Source organism: Scylla paramamosain, chromosome 3 (assembly GCF_035594125.1).
Source record: "Scylla paramamosain isolate STU-SP2022 chromosome 3, ASM3559412v1, whole genome shotgun sequence".
In the NCBI taxonomy this organism is placed as follows: Eukaryota; Metazoa; Arthropoda; class Malacostraca; order Decapoda; family Portunidae; genus Scylla; species Scylla paramamosain.
The window spans coordinates 583,260-598,869 of NC_087153.1; the positions used below are offsets into that span (position 1 = coordinate 583,260).

At 36.8% G+C, this 15,610-nt stretch overlaps 1 protein-coding gene across 6 annotated transcripts in view; it reads right to left on the minus strand.

Moving 5' to 3' along the window:
* Positions 1–1,270: 1,270 nt before the first annotated feature.
* LOC135089016 (zinc finger and SCAN domain-containing protein 2-like) overlaps positions 1,271–15,610 on the minus strand; it is a 44,741-nt gene continuing 30,401 nt past the window's right edge. For 5 of the 6 annotated variants that reach the window (XM_063984186.1, XM_063984180.1, XM_063984156.1 and 2 more), the window contains 4 exons: positions 14,600–14,796; positions 10,995–11,139; positions 7,980–8,100; positions 3,105–4,801 (listed from right to left, as the gene is read on the minus strand). In XM_063984186.1, coding sequence (XP_063840256.1) covers positions 3,498–4,801; positions 7,980–8,100; positions 10,995–11,139; positions 14,600–14,796 — 1,767 coding nt within the window. In that variant the 3' untranslated portion in view covers positions 3,105–3,497. Of the gene's footprint in view, positions 2,583–3,025; positions 4,802–7,979; positions 8,101–10,994; positions 11,140–14,599; positions 14,797–15,610 lie in introns of those variants that run through there. The other variant, XR_010261364.1, reaches the window with a different exon arrangement.

Here is a 15,610-nt window from a genome sequence, read left to right on the forward strand (position 1 = left end):
GGCAGGGTGTAGTGTCTGTGATCTAGACACAGTTACTGCTTTTTCATTGGATTTTCATTATCCAGGTTGAGGTAGACTCACTGTTGTATTTATTCTCTACTATTCTACTCTCCTCTGGAAATCACATGCACAGTGATAAAGAATGTTGCAGAGGTTAGAGTGAATTCACTGTCTGTGTAATCACTGTGTCAGATGGTGTAAAAAGTGTGATAATAAGGGGTTCCCACAGTTTCTATGGCCACAACAAAACTGTCTCTAGTGTGCACTTGATAGTACTGTAAAGCGTCAAATAATAGCACTGCAGTAGTGAAAACTTGTTCTTTTTCTAAACACCCTCATTAAACAAACCCTCAAACATGTTAATATTTTTGTGTGCACTTGGGTGTACATCTCTTTTCATCCCTACATCTCAAAAACTAAGCATCATAGGGAGAATTCACATGCATCATTAGAAAGAGGAAGCCCAAATCACTAAGAATGGCTTGATGTTATGCATGGCATATTACTTTTAACTTGGTTTACTCTTCACTGAGGTTCCATTAGTCAAGACCTGAATCTCCTGCCCTTTCATGTATGTTCCAACAATATTTCAATCTTTATTTTCATTGATCCATGTCATATGGATCAAGAACCATCCCAATGACAGTCCTTATGATGTGGGCCAATCAAAATGATAATTGTGAAATATTGTTATGATATATAAAATGATTGCAGTGATAATTTAGCACCAGCAGAGGCAATGCAGTTACCCTGCAGTGATGACATAGTATTGATACCTGCTACTATGATCAAAAGAAAAATAATGGTATAACTGCTTAGCAGTCTGTCTCTTATATACCAGTTTCAAACTTATCAGAGACTGAATTTTTGGAAGCATAGAACTAGAATATGGAGAATGAATGTATCATCTTAGCTTGATGCAATAAACTATCAATATCTTGAAAACTTTGTGTGAGTTACTGGCTACATGATAGGAAATTTCTGAGAAGTGGCCATCACCAGGTGGCAGCAGTGAGCCTCACCTTACATTACAAGCAATGTCTTTATATATATATATATATATATATATATATATATATATATATATATATATATATATATATATATATATATATATATATATATATGGCCATTCTACACACAAATTAATGTATTTAGCATATAAGAAAAAAATTTACTCCATTCATTTTGAGTAGTAACAGATAAGACTGTACCTTATTCATGAAAACAAATAATGGAGTTAGTTTTCAGGTGCATACAAAATATTAAAAGTGTTTGGTCATCCATGTTTTTTTTTAGGCAGGTACACTATACATATGAAAGGTATTAATGCTTACAGCATAAATCATAGGCAACAAGTCTATGCCACTGAAAATACCAGATGGCAAAGAACAACTCAGTAGTATATGGAAACAACAAATTTTTAATTGGAAATCAACAATTTTAGTGACTTGATGAGAACGGCTGTGGCAGGTCAAACCAAAACAAACATCACATGCTCCAGAGCGCTGGTGGATGTGGCTATATGGCATAGCCAAGCCCTTGATATGGCTTATACAATCCTCAACATAACTTAGAGTAGTGATAGCAACATACTTGTCCTCCACAAAGTGCCTTTGACACACTTGGCTGGCAGCTACTGGATGCCACTTGTCTCTCCTAACAGCAGCTATCCACCACTTCCTCAGCTTAGCATCACTAGGAAACGTATAACCACCACCTCTACTTCTACAAGGAGGTACACAACACACTGATGGCATGGCAACAAATCCTCATGACTTTTGAGAGAGGATTGTTTTGGTTTGAATGGCCACAATCATTCTTGCCATAACAATTGCTTCTGGAGTGAGTTTAGAGAATTGCTGCATATTACTACACCCATTTATCACAATGTCATTAAGTAGTACTACCATATTTTAGACTTTGAGTCTGTAAATCAAATAGTTTATAGACTGTGCTATATTTGAAAAAAGTGATAACTATAACTGCTGATGTTGATAGAATATGAATATTTATTATTTTCTCACAAAATTATCAGTATAAAATAAGAGAACTTCCAGGTAGAAATTTGCAAAAAAAGTATAATAATAAATGCTGAATGTATTTGTATGCACCTAGAAATTAAAGTAACAAGATTTTAGATTATGTGAGTGTAGGGTGGGGGTCAGCTGAGACATCTGGTGGCTTAGCTTATCAAATTCCCCATTACATCATTAAGATGAACATAACAGTAATGAGATTGAAGGTTGGCTGTCTTATCTGTGCATGGACCATGAATGTGTATTATTTCTTCAGATTTCATAATTTTAACTCAGAATTAAAAAAAATAAAATGGTATTCAAGCCATCATCAGTGGTGCACAAGTATCTTACAATCTCACATAATAAAAGTGTCACCTTCAAGACAGCTTGTGTATTGTATAAAAAACATTTCAAAGGATAACTCCCCAAACTATTACAGCATCTAAAGGTATGTCTGCTCACAATCACTTCTGTGTTGCCTTCAAAATCCCACATACTTTCCACAGCCTCTCTGCTGCGATGTATAGCTTGATCTCTTTTAGTTATGTTATAATATGCCACCTGCAAGGACAAATATCTCCATCACCACCAACAACCAAAAGTTATTGTTCATGAAGTAATTTTCATATTGTGTAACTTTGGTGAAATGATTTGATGAGCTACACCAAGATGTACTTTTTCAACAAAAAATTTTTAACAATACATTCATTAATATTTTTTATAAAGTATTCATATTTAAAATAACAGCATTTCATTCATGTTCATATTTGAATACATATATTTACTCCACCCCTTATATATATATATATATATATATATATATATATATATATATATATATATATATATATATATATATATATATATATATATATATATATATATATATATATATATATATATATATATATATAATGTAACAAATATATGCTATATACATGTGCAGTTATACAAAAAGAGATGACTTGTACACTTATTCAGTGGTTGCTGAATTTTTCTCATACCTCTTAAAGTCTTGGGCCAGCTGCACTCTGTTGTGTAGTTTTTGAAACTGAACTAAAATAAAGAAAATCACATTAGAAATGTTTCTTGCAGTCATATTATTTCAAGTTAAACTTCTGAATTTGAGCTAAACACAGATCCTTCAACCCTACCTTAATATCCTACAACACACTCAAAGCACCTTTCCTAATACAAAAAGGCATGAATCTCAAAGGACTTTTCATGATATGCTAACAATGAGTACACAAAAAGAGATCAAACTCAGAAATCCAGTAAGCATTGGGAGAGTATTCCATCCTGAACATGTTTTAAGAAAAGCTTTTTCTCAACAGTCTGCTGAAAATAATATCCTGAAAATCAAATACTTTGTCAGATTAAATAAAACCATGTATGGCTGGCAAACTTCATCCATTGTGAAACTCAGCTACTTCATACATGTGCTTGGAAACTACACTATTAAAAATTTCATGATACTCAATCCCCACTCTCAGAGACTTCACTGTCCATTACTAAATCACTGGATTCCTGCTTAATCCATACAGTGTTTGTTTGTTTCTCAGGTTCTGATTGCACACTTAGATTTAATACAGAGCTAGATGTATCCTTGTTAGCCTCTGCCTGCAAGTGTTCTTCCTTCACCAAGAGCCTGGAGAAACGTGTAATTTCCTCACAGTGTTGTTGCCCTTCTTTAGGCTCAACAATGAGCTGCCAGAGTCGTGCAAGTACTGTCAGAGGTTCTTCTGCCAAAGTGTAGCTACATTCTTTCATTTGTTCCCATGCTACATTCAATGTGTTATCATCAGCAGGTGTTTTGATATCTATGTCATCTTTTTTGTTAGTCATACTTAAGGTAGTTTCCAGTTCCTTGAGATTAGGAGCACATTCAGTTTCATCTGTATTATTTTCTTTATTTTTCCACAAGTTACTTCTATTTTGGTTATGCACAGAATCCTTCTCTACTTTAATTGCAGTCTCTAATTTACACTTTTCTACTGCTTCATTAAACTGAGTACATCTTAAATTCATGATGTAACTCAAGACTTCTGTTTTAATACCATCATACTTTTGTATTTTCTCAATATGTTGATGATCTTTGTCATTATGTGGATCTGTTAAAACATCCACTTTTCTAGTAAGCTTTCTGAACTGTCTTAAGGTCAAATTTTTTCCCTCACTCTTAGAGGATGAATGCACTGGTTCAACTAGCTCCTCTGGACTCTCCATTTTCACAGTAACTTCAACATGCTCAATAGGAGTCCTTACATCTCCACTGTCTTCACTATCATTTTTCTTGTCTTTTTCATTGTCAGATGAGAATACCTGCTGGGTCTCTCCTTCACATCTTTCTACTTTGTCTTCTACTACTGGAGATGTGATTCTAGATGGATGTAATGATGATATCTGGTCATGGGCCCTGCCTCTAGCAGACACCCAGGCAAGGTTGTGGAGAGTGCGGAGAGCTAGACTTTGGCAATCCTCGGTTTGGCCCAACACTCTAGACCCCTGCAGTAGGCGACCCAGCACTGTCTGGTGGGTCTCAAGGTGTTTTTTATGGGAATAGGAGTTGGTAGCAGAACGAGTGCACAGGGGACAATGCAGCAGTCCCTCCCCTGTGTGTTTCCTCATATGGTAGTTGAGCTTCTGACGCTTGGAAAATGAGGCCCCACATTCAGGGCAGGAACACCTCTCAGCTCCTGTGTGGACCCTCATGTGGCTGTTGCAAGCTGACTTGTCCCCAAAGCGCTTGGAACAAAAACTACATTTGTATGGCTTCTCACCTGTCAGGATGAAAGAAAAGGTAATAGGAATGAGGCAATTGTGCTGGGGAAGTAATGGTGAAGAACAGGGCTATTTCATCATCCAATATGATTATTCTAATGTTACTCAACATAATCAGGATGGATAGATAGTTGATTGTTTGCTTGCTACATGTCCACTCAGTTTTAAATCTCTTGCATTTAGAACCTAGTTGCCAAGTCTGTATACAGAGTTGACTTGCTTTAACAAGTGAATCAGTTCCAGAATCTATACAGTGTTTGCTCATTATATTGTTCATTGAAAGAACTATATGTATTTAAGAGTAACCTGCTCTAGGCTCATAGCCAGCACCATTTCTCTGCACTTTTATCTCAAGTTTCCTTTCCATACATTCTGTTGCTATGATGATAGATAACCACTGTTCTTCTAAACCTATAAACAGTGATATTTCATAGGTCTGTGTCCTATCTTTTTGAATTATTCATAAATGGCAGAAAACACTTGTCAAAACAATTATTACTTTAAGTGAGGTCTCACAAGCATTGGATCAAGGCATGCTGTGAACTTATCTATGACCCAGCTGTGACTCCCTGAATGTTTCCCTTTGTCTCACAACACAATCTAGTAGTCACAGCCTGCCCTCTAAAAACAATTATATTCCTTCATAGAACATTACATGCACCTGACACATGTACATCTTTCATTCAAAATCAATACACCAAACTTGGAGCCCCAGTCTGAAGGAGGGACCACAAATGTCCCCATGTAAGACAGCTCTTCTGGTATTGAGCCTAACTGTTGTGAAACATCCCTCAGCTTTTTCTTCATTAACTTTGGCAGCATTTGTGGTCTTACATCTGATTTTCAGTTTGTGGAACACCACCTCTCTTCTACTAAACCTCATCTTTTCCTAATCTAAATGCAAGTGTCTGATACAGCTTATAGTAAACTTTCTCCGTTCCCTCCTACTTTCTCTATTTTCATTTTCAATCCAAAGCTGTATGTTGCATCAATGTGTGCAACAACTTAACTTGTTTTCATCTACGAGCCTTGAATCTTCCACATTTTTAACCAGTGGGCTACAACTTCAGTGTCACTCTCAGATTAAATCAATCTGTGTTGTATACCTCTCACCTAACACCTCTTAACTATAGAAAAAAATACCTTTGACTATTTAACTTCCAAAGTGGAGCACATCCTCTCTTCACTTTTGCAGAGCTCTCCATTCCTGGAGACTTCAATGTTCACCACCAGCTTTGGCTTCTTCTCCCTTCACTGACCAACATGGTTAACTGCCCTTTAACTTTGCTATGCATCATTACCTAGAGCAATTAGTACAGCACTCTACCTGTATCCCTGACCATCTTAGAAATATGCCTAACATTCTTGACCTTTTCCTAACTTCTAGTCCTTATGCTGTCACTGTCTTCTATGTTGGTCTCTTCCAATCACAACCTCACATCTGTATCTTGTCCTGTTGCTCCAATCCCCCCTTAAGATCCCCAAAGTGGAAGATATTTATGTCAATTTTGAAAGCAGAAAATTGCTTTCTCAAAAGAGTAATACTCTTTCCCTGCATTCAATTTTCCATCCTGTATGCACATTACAAAGCTGACCCAACATTCTTTAAAGTTTCCTTTCACTCTCTGTGGACATACATTATTATCTGCAAAGAGACATTTTATCAGAGACCATCCAATTCTATTAATTTTTACTCTTGGGCCACCAACAATTCCTGCTTTGGCTTTTATCTACCTCACAAAACTATCCATAAGAATATTAAACATCCATGGAGGACATCACACATCCCTAACACACTCCTGCTCCTCTAGTAAAACTCTCATGAAGCTTTCCCTCCACCTTCAAAGAACCACTTTTCCTTATAAAAAGCTTTAATTCCTTTCGATAACTGTTTTCCTACATCATAAATTTTAAGAACAAGAAGATCCATGTATACAAATTTTCATTCTTTACTAAATACCCCTTTACTTTAATTTTAATGTTAAAAAATCTGGTCTATAAACAACCTTTTCTTTCCTTAATCTTCCATCCCCTCATTAACCTTTCCCCTCATTTGTCCTTCAGTCAAGACTCTCCTGTAACCTTTACTTGACAAATAAAAGAAACTCATCTCCCTATTATTATCATACTTATCCCTACAGCCTTTACCTTTATGCAGAGGCAAAATTGTCATGATTTTATCAAATTATTTAAATCATCTTATTTTAATATAGTATAATCAAAGTAAAAAGTGATTTAATCTAAGTTGTGTGACTAATCCCCATAAAGTGAAAGCAGTACTTTCTCTTCTCTGTTGGCAGTCAAGAGACTGAGGGAGCAATGTGAATGTGAAAGTTGTGTCCCTTGTATGGTTACCCACCTTTTTGAGGAGTCAACCTTGATATATGCATGTATGTACAGTCAGCGCCAAAAAAGATGACAAAATTCTGTCAGTGTCAGTGTATGCACCATTCAACTGGTTTGATCTGGTTGCATGGCAAAGCAGAACACTGGTAATATTTGACCTGGCAACTTAAGACAGATGGAGGCCTCAGGTGCACTCACACATTAATGGTTTTAGCATAAATTTGACTTTACAGTGACAAGGAGATATTTTTTACATCCATTCCTGAGATAACTTCCATAAGTTAATGTTACACATCTTTCCATATCACCTTTCAGTGGCTACTAAACAATCTATTACTGGTGATGAAATAGCATTTGTGGTTGTCTTGTGCTGAGAAATTAAAACATCTGAGAAACAATTTGTATTACTGAAAGTACAGAAAAAACTGTGTACATGTACAACTGGATCAAACTAGTTGAATGGTGGACAGGTATTGCCAGAGACTGAGAATTTTGTATATAAAAAGTTAGGGTGAATCTTTTACTACTATACACATAGGTTTCTAATTTCACTAAAGTGTGAAATAATGTGGAAAGGTAATTCCATTCAGAGGAATGTAGTGCATCATACATCATTCAGTCAAAATTTCACATTTTTTATGTGAAAAAATAAGGATTCTTTCAGTTTGAACTTGCTTTATAATTTCCTTGTTAAGCAGTTCATGCCTTCCTTTGTGATTTGCATATATCAAAAATAATGACAGCAGAACACTTTAAAGTAATACAGGCCAGATCAGTAAAGTAGAATTGTAAAAGAAGTACAAGGGATAACACATATTTGTAATACCTTACCTGTGTGGACACGTATATGGCGTTTCAGGTTTGAGTTTTGGGTAAACTTCTTGGGGCAGAATGGACAAGGAAGCTTAGGGCCACTGTGGATAAGGAGGTGTTCCCTGAGGGAGTCTCGGCGCTGAATGAAAACGGAAATCTCAAGGTTACAATACATATAAAACTTCTTTCAATTAATATTCCATGTGGTGGAGGGATGTTAACATCTTTTAACCTTACAAAGTAACTTGACTTTACCTCATAGCCAACTTGTCTTTCAATGAACTGACATTAAACTCAGAGCCCTACTATCTGTGTCAATTTTTGTGTTTATAAGTGCAAAATTCCAATATGCTTGTTCACTGAGTGCCAATGTAGGAGATTTTGAGAGGTCACTCATGTTGCTCACTTCTATCTCACTCATACAATATTTTCTTTTCTTCCAAAGGTGATGGCTACTTGAGCAAGAAACCAGTTGTGGTAGCTAGATTAGACCTTAATTGTCCATAACTTCAAATAAAGCAATGCCTGCTCCTTTACTTCTACCACCATGTGGAGGGATGGAAGACCAAACTGGAGAGCATTAGCCTGGTAGCAGAAGCTATCTGGGCCATCTGAGCGAAGACCAGTGTATCAAATACCACCAATAAGTATACATGGGAAAAGCTGGTGAAATTGACCAGTATCTATGACACTCTCAAGAATGACAAGATAAAGACACAAGAAGATTACAGCTATAAGGAAGGGATATTCAAGTTGGATTTATAGGTGTGTTTGATGTGGCTTACTCCTCTGCAATATCCTCCTCCAAGTATGCATGGCAGAGGAAAGACTGTATGTCACTAAATCTTTCATGGATAGAGCAGACAACTGTAAAGAAGAGGGCTAAGAAATGTAATATAGATCCTGCAGTCTAGGCTAAGAAGATGAAATAAGATGCTGAAATGACACAGGTCATGGAGAAGGCATGCCTGGAAGTGTATGACAGCAGCATTAAAACTAATACAAAAGATAAACATGATGCTGAAATGTGCCAAGTGTCCACAACCAGCAAGGCCCAGACTGCAGGGTGACTGTGAATGAGGGCTCTCATGGACCCTATTTTCATTGCTGCTTGGGATTGTGACCACCTATGCATGAGACAAGTAATGTCATCCTTTGCAATCAGAACAAGATTAAAAGAAACTCAAAGTTCAAAGCTTTTGGATGTTCAGTCTTGGATTGGGATGGTAAACTCTTTTAAGATGTTACCAAGAAGAAAGAGGTTGACCAGATTGTAATTATGGTTACAAGTGATAGAATCAAGAGGCTTCTTGATGCATCTCCTGCAGTGGACAGCACTAGACAAGAAGTGTTTGTAGCTGAACTCCAGGAAGCCAAGGTTTTCGACATTTAGGATTTGACACCACAGCTGCAAATGCTGGCAAATAAAATTTTAATATTTGAAACAAGGAACTGATGTATTTTGTAAATAAAAAAATAAAAAAAGTAAAATAAAAACACTGCTCTTTCAATCTTGACTCTTAATGTGGGGAAGCAGAAAGGTAAGTTTTCTTTCCATTACATTTCATATGTTCCCTTTGATGTTAAGTAGTATAAGGGAATAGGGAAAACAATCTATATTATGGCAACAGCAGACATGAGAACAATAATCATATTAAATAATAACAGTTTTAGATTACTAGTGTGGTGAGTGCGGAGAGTGACGGTGAGGTAACAATTGAGGTGAGTGAAGAAGTTTAAAAAATTAACAGGATATCATGGTCCATGAACCACAACACCAGGCATAACATAAATTATTAATTATCTTGGGGAAAAAAATCTCTACAAATGAAACATTCAATTAAGTCAAGTAATAGTGCAGTTTTGATGTGTGTATTATTTTTCCTGAAGATGTACAAAAATATGTCAAAATACAATAATTTTGGTGGCATAGTATGACAATGTGGGCTATAAAAGTTAATATCCATATATCTGACTAACAGCTCTTCTGATCTTGCTAACTGTATGTCTACCCTCCTCCTGTGACCTTGCTGCACAAGGCTTTCTACTCTCAATATTCTCAATCTTTCATCCCTTCTATTGGTAAACTCTGGAACTCCTTGCCTGGTTCTGTATTTTCTCCTACCTATGACTTGAACTCTTTCAAGAGGAAGGTTTCAAGACACTTTTTTCACAATTTTGATAATCCTTTTGACTACTCTGGAATCTGGTAATTCAGTGAAACTTATTCACTTTTTTGTTGCTCTTGGCCAGAGCCCCTCTTAAAAAAAACATGGCATTAATGGTTTGAAAAGGTACCTGTGGTACCTCTCAGAGGATCTTAAGGGATTTGGTTTCTTTGATGATCACATTCTGAAGGACATGAAACACAAGATGATTCAAAGGACTTGAATCCACAGCAACCCATTTTACTCTTCATCACCCAAAAAACCAAGGAAGTTTTCTGCAGTCCTTAATGAATCAGTTTCCCACCTCCAAGAAAGCTGCAGAAGACTGAATTAATGACCAGGATTGAATCAGCAAAAAAGAGGGTGAGAGTCCTGAAGGTGGTCAGGGACTCTGGTAAGTGGACATCACTGTGATTAAGAGATTCAATACCAGCATCATGCATGACAAGAAGTAGAAGCAACTCCTCCTGAAGGTGGTTCAGGTTGACCAGAAACTGATCCCCATCAAGATGAAGGATACACTGAAGATCAATTTGAGTAGTATAGAAATATGACAGATTGATTGGAAAAAAATCCATTTCTACCCTCTTATTTCAGTTGATAAAACATACATTTAATTTAATTTAATTTTGGTAAAAAAAAATTAAAGGAATTAATTTTTCCTCAACAAAAGAAAGTGCTAAGTATGAACGACCTCTAAATACTGTCCAATTACCATAATTATTGAAAAATTTTTAGAGCTTCATTCCCATTTGAGATCCAGGCAGCACTTGCCAGCAAATGAAAATGGAAGAGAAATTTTGGTTAAGTATTACTAAGACACCCTACTATATAGTTTCACCAGCTTCCTTGAGGCTTCACTCACCAAAAATGTCTTGTCACAAACAGCACACTTCATCTTATGTTTCTGGCGATGTGCGTTTAATTCTTCTGTGGTGTCAAAGCATTGGTTGCATTCACTGCATCGTGGACGACTCTTATCCCAGTGGACCATTCGGGTATGGCGTGCTCTGTTAGTAGAATACCTTCAGTGACTGTCATGCACTTACTTACATAACCTATAAAATAAAATGGAAATAGTATATATTTCATTAAAATCTTTGTGGTATACATTCAAAGAAAACAACACTAATGTAGCATGTGCAATATCATCTTGATAGTCTGCAGTTGCAGTGGGTACATTAAAATGTGTCATATCTGTTCATGTTATTTACCTATTTATTGATCATTCCGATGTCTCACTCCCTCTAAGGGCATCCCACAATAGAATGGCCACAGCAGAAGTCTTCATCTCTACCTATCCACACACTCCCTCCCTTATCATTCAAGCACTTGGTCTCTCCCAGCACCTCTATTACATATGTACTCCTTTATTTTGTCCCTCCACCTTCCAAGTGGTCTTCATCTCTTATTAGGACCTTTAATGAAATTCACTTATACTTTTTACAAACTCTTCATTCTTCATCCTCTCAATATGAATATTCCACCTGAGTGTGTTCTTTTACACCCACTCCACTGCTCCACAATTCATTCCACTTGCACAAGTCCTCATACTATATCTTTCAAAAACATTTTCATCGCTCTCATCCTTCCATCTTGTCAATGCACATGCCCTTCTTAGATAAGTATCAGCCACAGCTTGCACTCTTGATTGCTATGCCCTAATCCAAGCCCAAGTCTTTGATTACATTAATGCTGCTGGAAGAACATTACATCATTAAGAAAATTTTTTTCCTTTCATAACACTAAGTGATCCTATGACATGCATATCTTCCACAACTCTCTCTCTCTCTCTCTCTCTCTCTCTCTCTCTCTCTCTCTCTCTCTCTCTCTCTCTCTCTCTCTCTCTCTCTCTCTCTCTCTCTCTCTCTCATTTCCCAATCCATCTCACCATATTTACATAGTACTGTGCCCACTGTTCTCTTTTTCACCTGCATTAGCCACCACATACCTTACAGATGAAACACTTCTAAACAAACATCCTAAAGTCACACACCTCTGCCTCCTCAAAAAGCATCATCTTACTTTTCCCATCATTCACCTTCAGTTTTTATCTCAATTTTCTTCCTCTCAAAAACCATAATGTTATTTTTTATACTATTTACCTTCAGTTTCCATCTCAAATATAGTGAGGAAGCATAATGTGGTAACCACAGTGCATGATTTTCCTAGCGCACATAGGGACTATTTTCAGTCCCCATATTGAAAATGTAAGTGCCTCTCCCCAAATCATACGAGGTGATGGTGAGAAACCAGACAGATTTAGTGTCATCAGATAATGCGCTACCCACTTCAGTGTGAATGGCCATCAGCTTTACATGCTCTAATAAAATGAGGACAATGGTTGTTCTGATGGTTGGACATCTTTTCTGTTACAAAAATCTAGTGATTATGAACAAAAGTGGGGTTTAGTGATATAAGTCCAACAATGGTTGGACAACTGGGACTATTATATCATCCTGATTAACCACACACCACATCCATCAAGAAAGAGACAAATGTTGATTCTTCTGACAATCAATCAGTGTTTTAGCAAATATAGATGATCCTTCAAGCCACACATAATATTTACACAAGAACTGCAATATTGTTTTTCTCCTGTCATGAATGTCATTTTCAGCCCAGTTGCAATTTTTCCACCAACAATTATTCTATCACCTATACACCCTGACAGATAGCTAAGAGGAGCTCAAGCTCCATGGGACAGAAGAGCAAGCTAATGACCCTGATGACCCAATCAATACCTGCACTTGCATTTGCATTTCCTCTTGCCTTTGACACTACTACTACCACTACCATAAGCTCACTTGTCTGTTATTGCCTTTTGAGAGGTTTACCATTCACAGTGCCACAGACTTTTTAAATAAAATGGAAATGATAAATGAAGCAACAGTTTATATCTTCTGTGCACCACCATAGTTCAACATTGAACAACTGTTTGAAGCAATGGCAGGAACAAACTCTAATGGAAATTTTAAAAAAAATACAGTCAAGAGAAGAGGAACAGCAAGTGAATGTGCTGCTAAGGAGAGTCCATGAGCCAGATGCTGAACCAGATAACAGGCAAGGACAAGTAATGAATATGATCAAAATGGATACTGAGACCTCACATTCCAAAAGATCAGCAGGTTTCTTGCTGATGTGGATATATTAAAGAAAGAGGTGTAATCACAAGAAAGCTGCAAGCAGAGGATGAAAAAAATTTCCAGGAATTCAGAAGACATTTGGCATCTGAAGACAGGCACAAACAAAAATCAACACGTGAAAATAGACACCCATTACTCAATAGAGCCATATCCCTATGATCAGTGCAGAGCCAGTGGCTTCAACATCATCTATTCCAGATTCTGTGGAGGAAAAAGATGCTTGATCATTGACATCAGCATTGAACTTTGAAGGATTAATGGATGCAGGGAAAAAAACTTCAGTTCTGTGAAGGTGATCAAAAGGTGGCACATTTTATGGGAGAAGAGTGATGGTGTGGCAGCAAGTGGATTGGATGGTGAGAGAGGGAGGGTGTATTTGCCTTGTCCTACTTCAGATCTTTACCTATTCAAGTCTATCAGACTTGACATCTAACCTCTTTAACTACCTTCTGTTTTGTTATTTTGATGATATCTCCAAATATAAAGATGTGGAAATGTCAGAGGCAGCATCATCCATATTAAATTTTTCCCAGATTAGTTATTCACAATACACACATTCCTAGTGCATCAACGTATGTGTCACTCATATCGGTATTCACTATGCGAGTTCACTGTGAACTATAGAATTTATTTAGGTTTGTGTTACATAATATGTTATATATGTGCCTCTGTGATGCAATGGCTATCATGCCTGGCTGAAAAAATGAGCTGAGCCAGTCAGTCCATAGCTCATTCAGTTGTTCACCTTGCCTTGAGCTTGATCAATAAATGAGTACCTAGGAAACCATGAGAAGGTAAAAAGTGGAAACCTGAATGTCAATCAATGGCCCTGTGTCTCAGGATAAGGGATATCATCCATCACAGGGTCAAAAACAAATGAGATGGAAATGAGCACCAAGGCTATGTGAAACCACAGCATATATTCCTAACTTTAGCTTTACTTTTATGTTACGTATGTTATGTGAAAAGTAATGTCTGGAGTTCTCCCTTCTCATACTACAGGCATCTGCCATAAGGCATAACTAAGGAAGGGAAGGAAAGGCCTGCAACATAATTTTAATTACTTTCAGTAGTAAGTAACCATGTTTTGCTATTTAACACACAGATACTCTCATTTTTACTACAATAAAAAAATTTATATTAATATAGATAATTCTAACTGGAAACAAAAATTCATATATATTTCTACATCATACAAAATATTTACAAAGCATGTAGCAGATAATTTATTCTTACAAGCTGATTAGGAAAGGCAATGAACAGGCCATATACCAAGTACAAGAGAAATTGTAACCACCAAACCAGCTGCATTTCCAAAACATACCTGCGGCTTCTTGAGTTGAAGGTTGCACTGCACATGGCACATGAATATACTCGAGGCTGCTTGGGAGCAAGGTGGACAAGGGCAAGATGTTTTTCCAGGAAGGTCTTACTGCGATATTCCCTTGGGCACTTACAACATTTATAACGCTCCTCCTTGAGCTGCTGCTCCTTCTGTTGCCGCTGCTTCTCATGAACATTCTGAGAGTGTAAACATAAGGATCAATGCCTCATCTTCATCCTTATCACAATCACTCATTTAACTATAATGATTTCAAATTCTTAGAAATATGCATTAATGAAACATTTTATATCATTGCTCCCAGACTCCTATTAATGCTTTTGACATTCTGCATGAGACTTGAGAAGCATATACATTAGAATGGCAGGGAAATTGGCAGGGAAATGTGTCATTCAAATTTGCAAGAAATTCAGATTATGTATAGGACAGTACTCTTAGAACATATACAGCAGGACCTCCGTTCTTGAACTTAATTCATTCCTGAATGCTGTTCAAAATCTGAAACGTTAAAAACCTAAACTAATTTCCCCATAGGAACCAATGTAAAATGAATTAATCCATTCCCAGACACCTATACACCCTGTCTTAGTGGCTTATAACAGATGCTCCCACTGCTAAGATGGCCACTCCACAACATCTCCAGCTCAGAAATTAATTATAGAGAAAAGATGTATTGAATGAACATAGTAACATGGAACTCATTAGAGGATGCTGTTTAGACTGCAGGTATTCTCTTTGTAATCGATCTAGTAAGGGAAGCCTTACAGAGTGACAGAGAGAGGAGCAACCCACTTAACACCAAATGAAGGTGATCATAATACTTAGACATCTTGCTGCTGGAAAAAGCTACTGGAAAAATGCAGTTGTAATCTTCAATGGGATTACATTTATCTTATTTCAAAGACTGAATTACTGTCTTACACACTGTCTCTCTCCTAATATGTAAAAATGAAGAATATATTTATAGAAACTATAAATTAGAAATAAACAGCA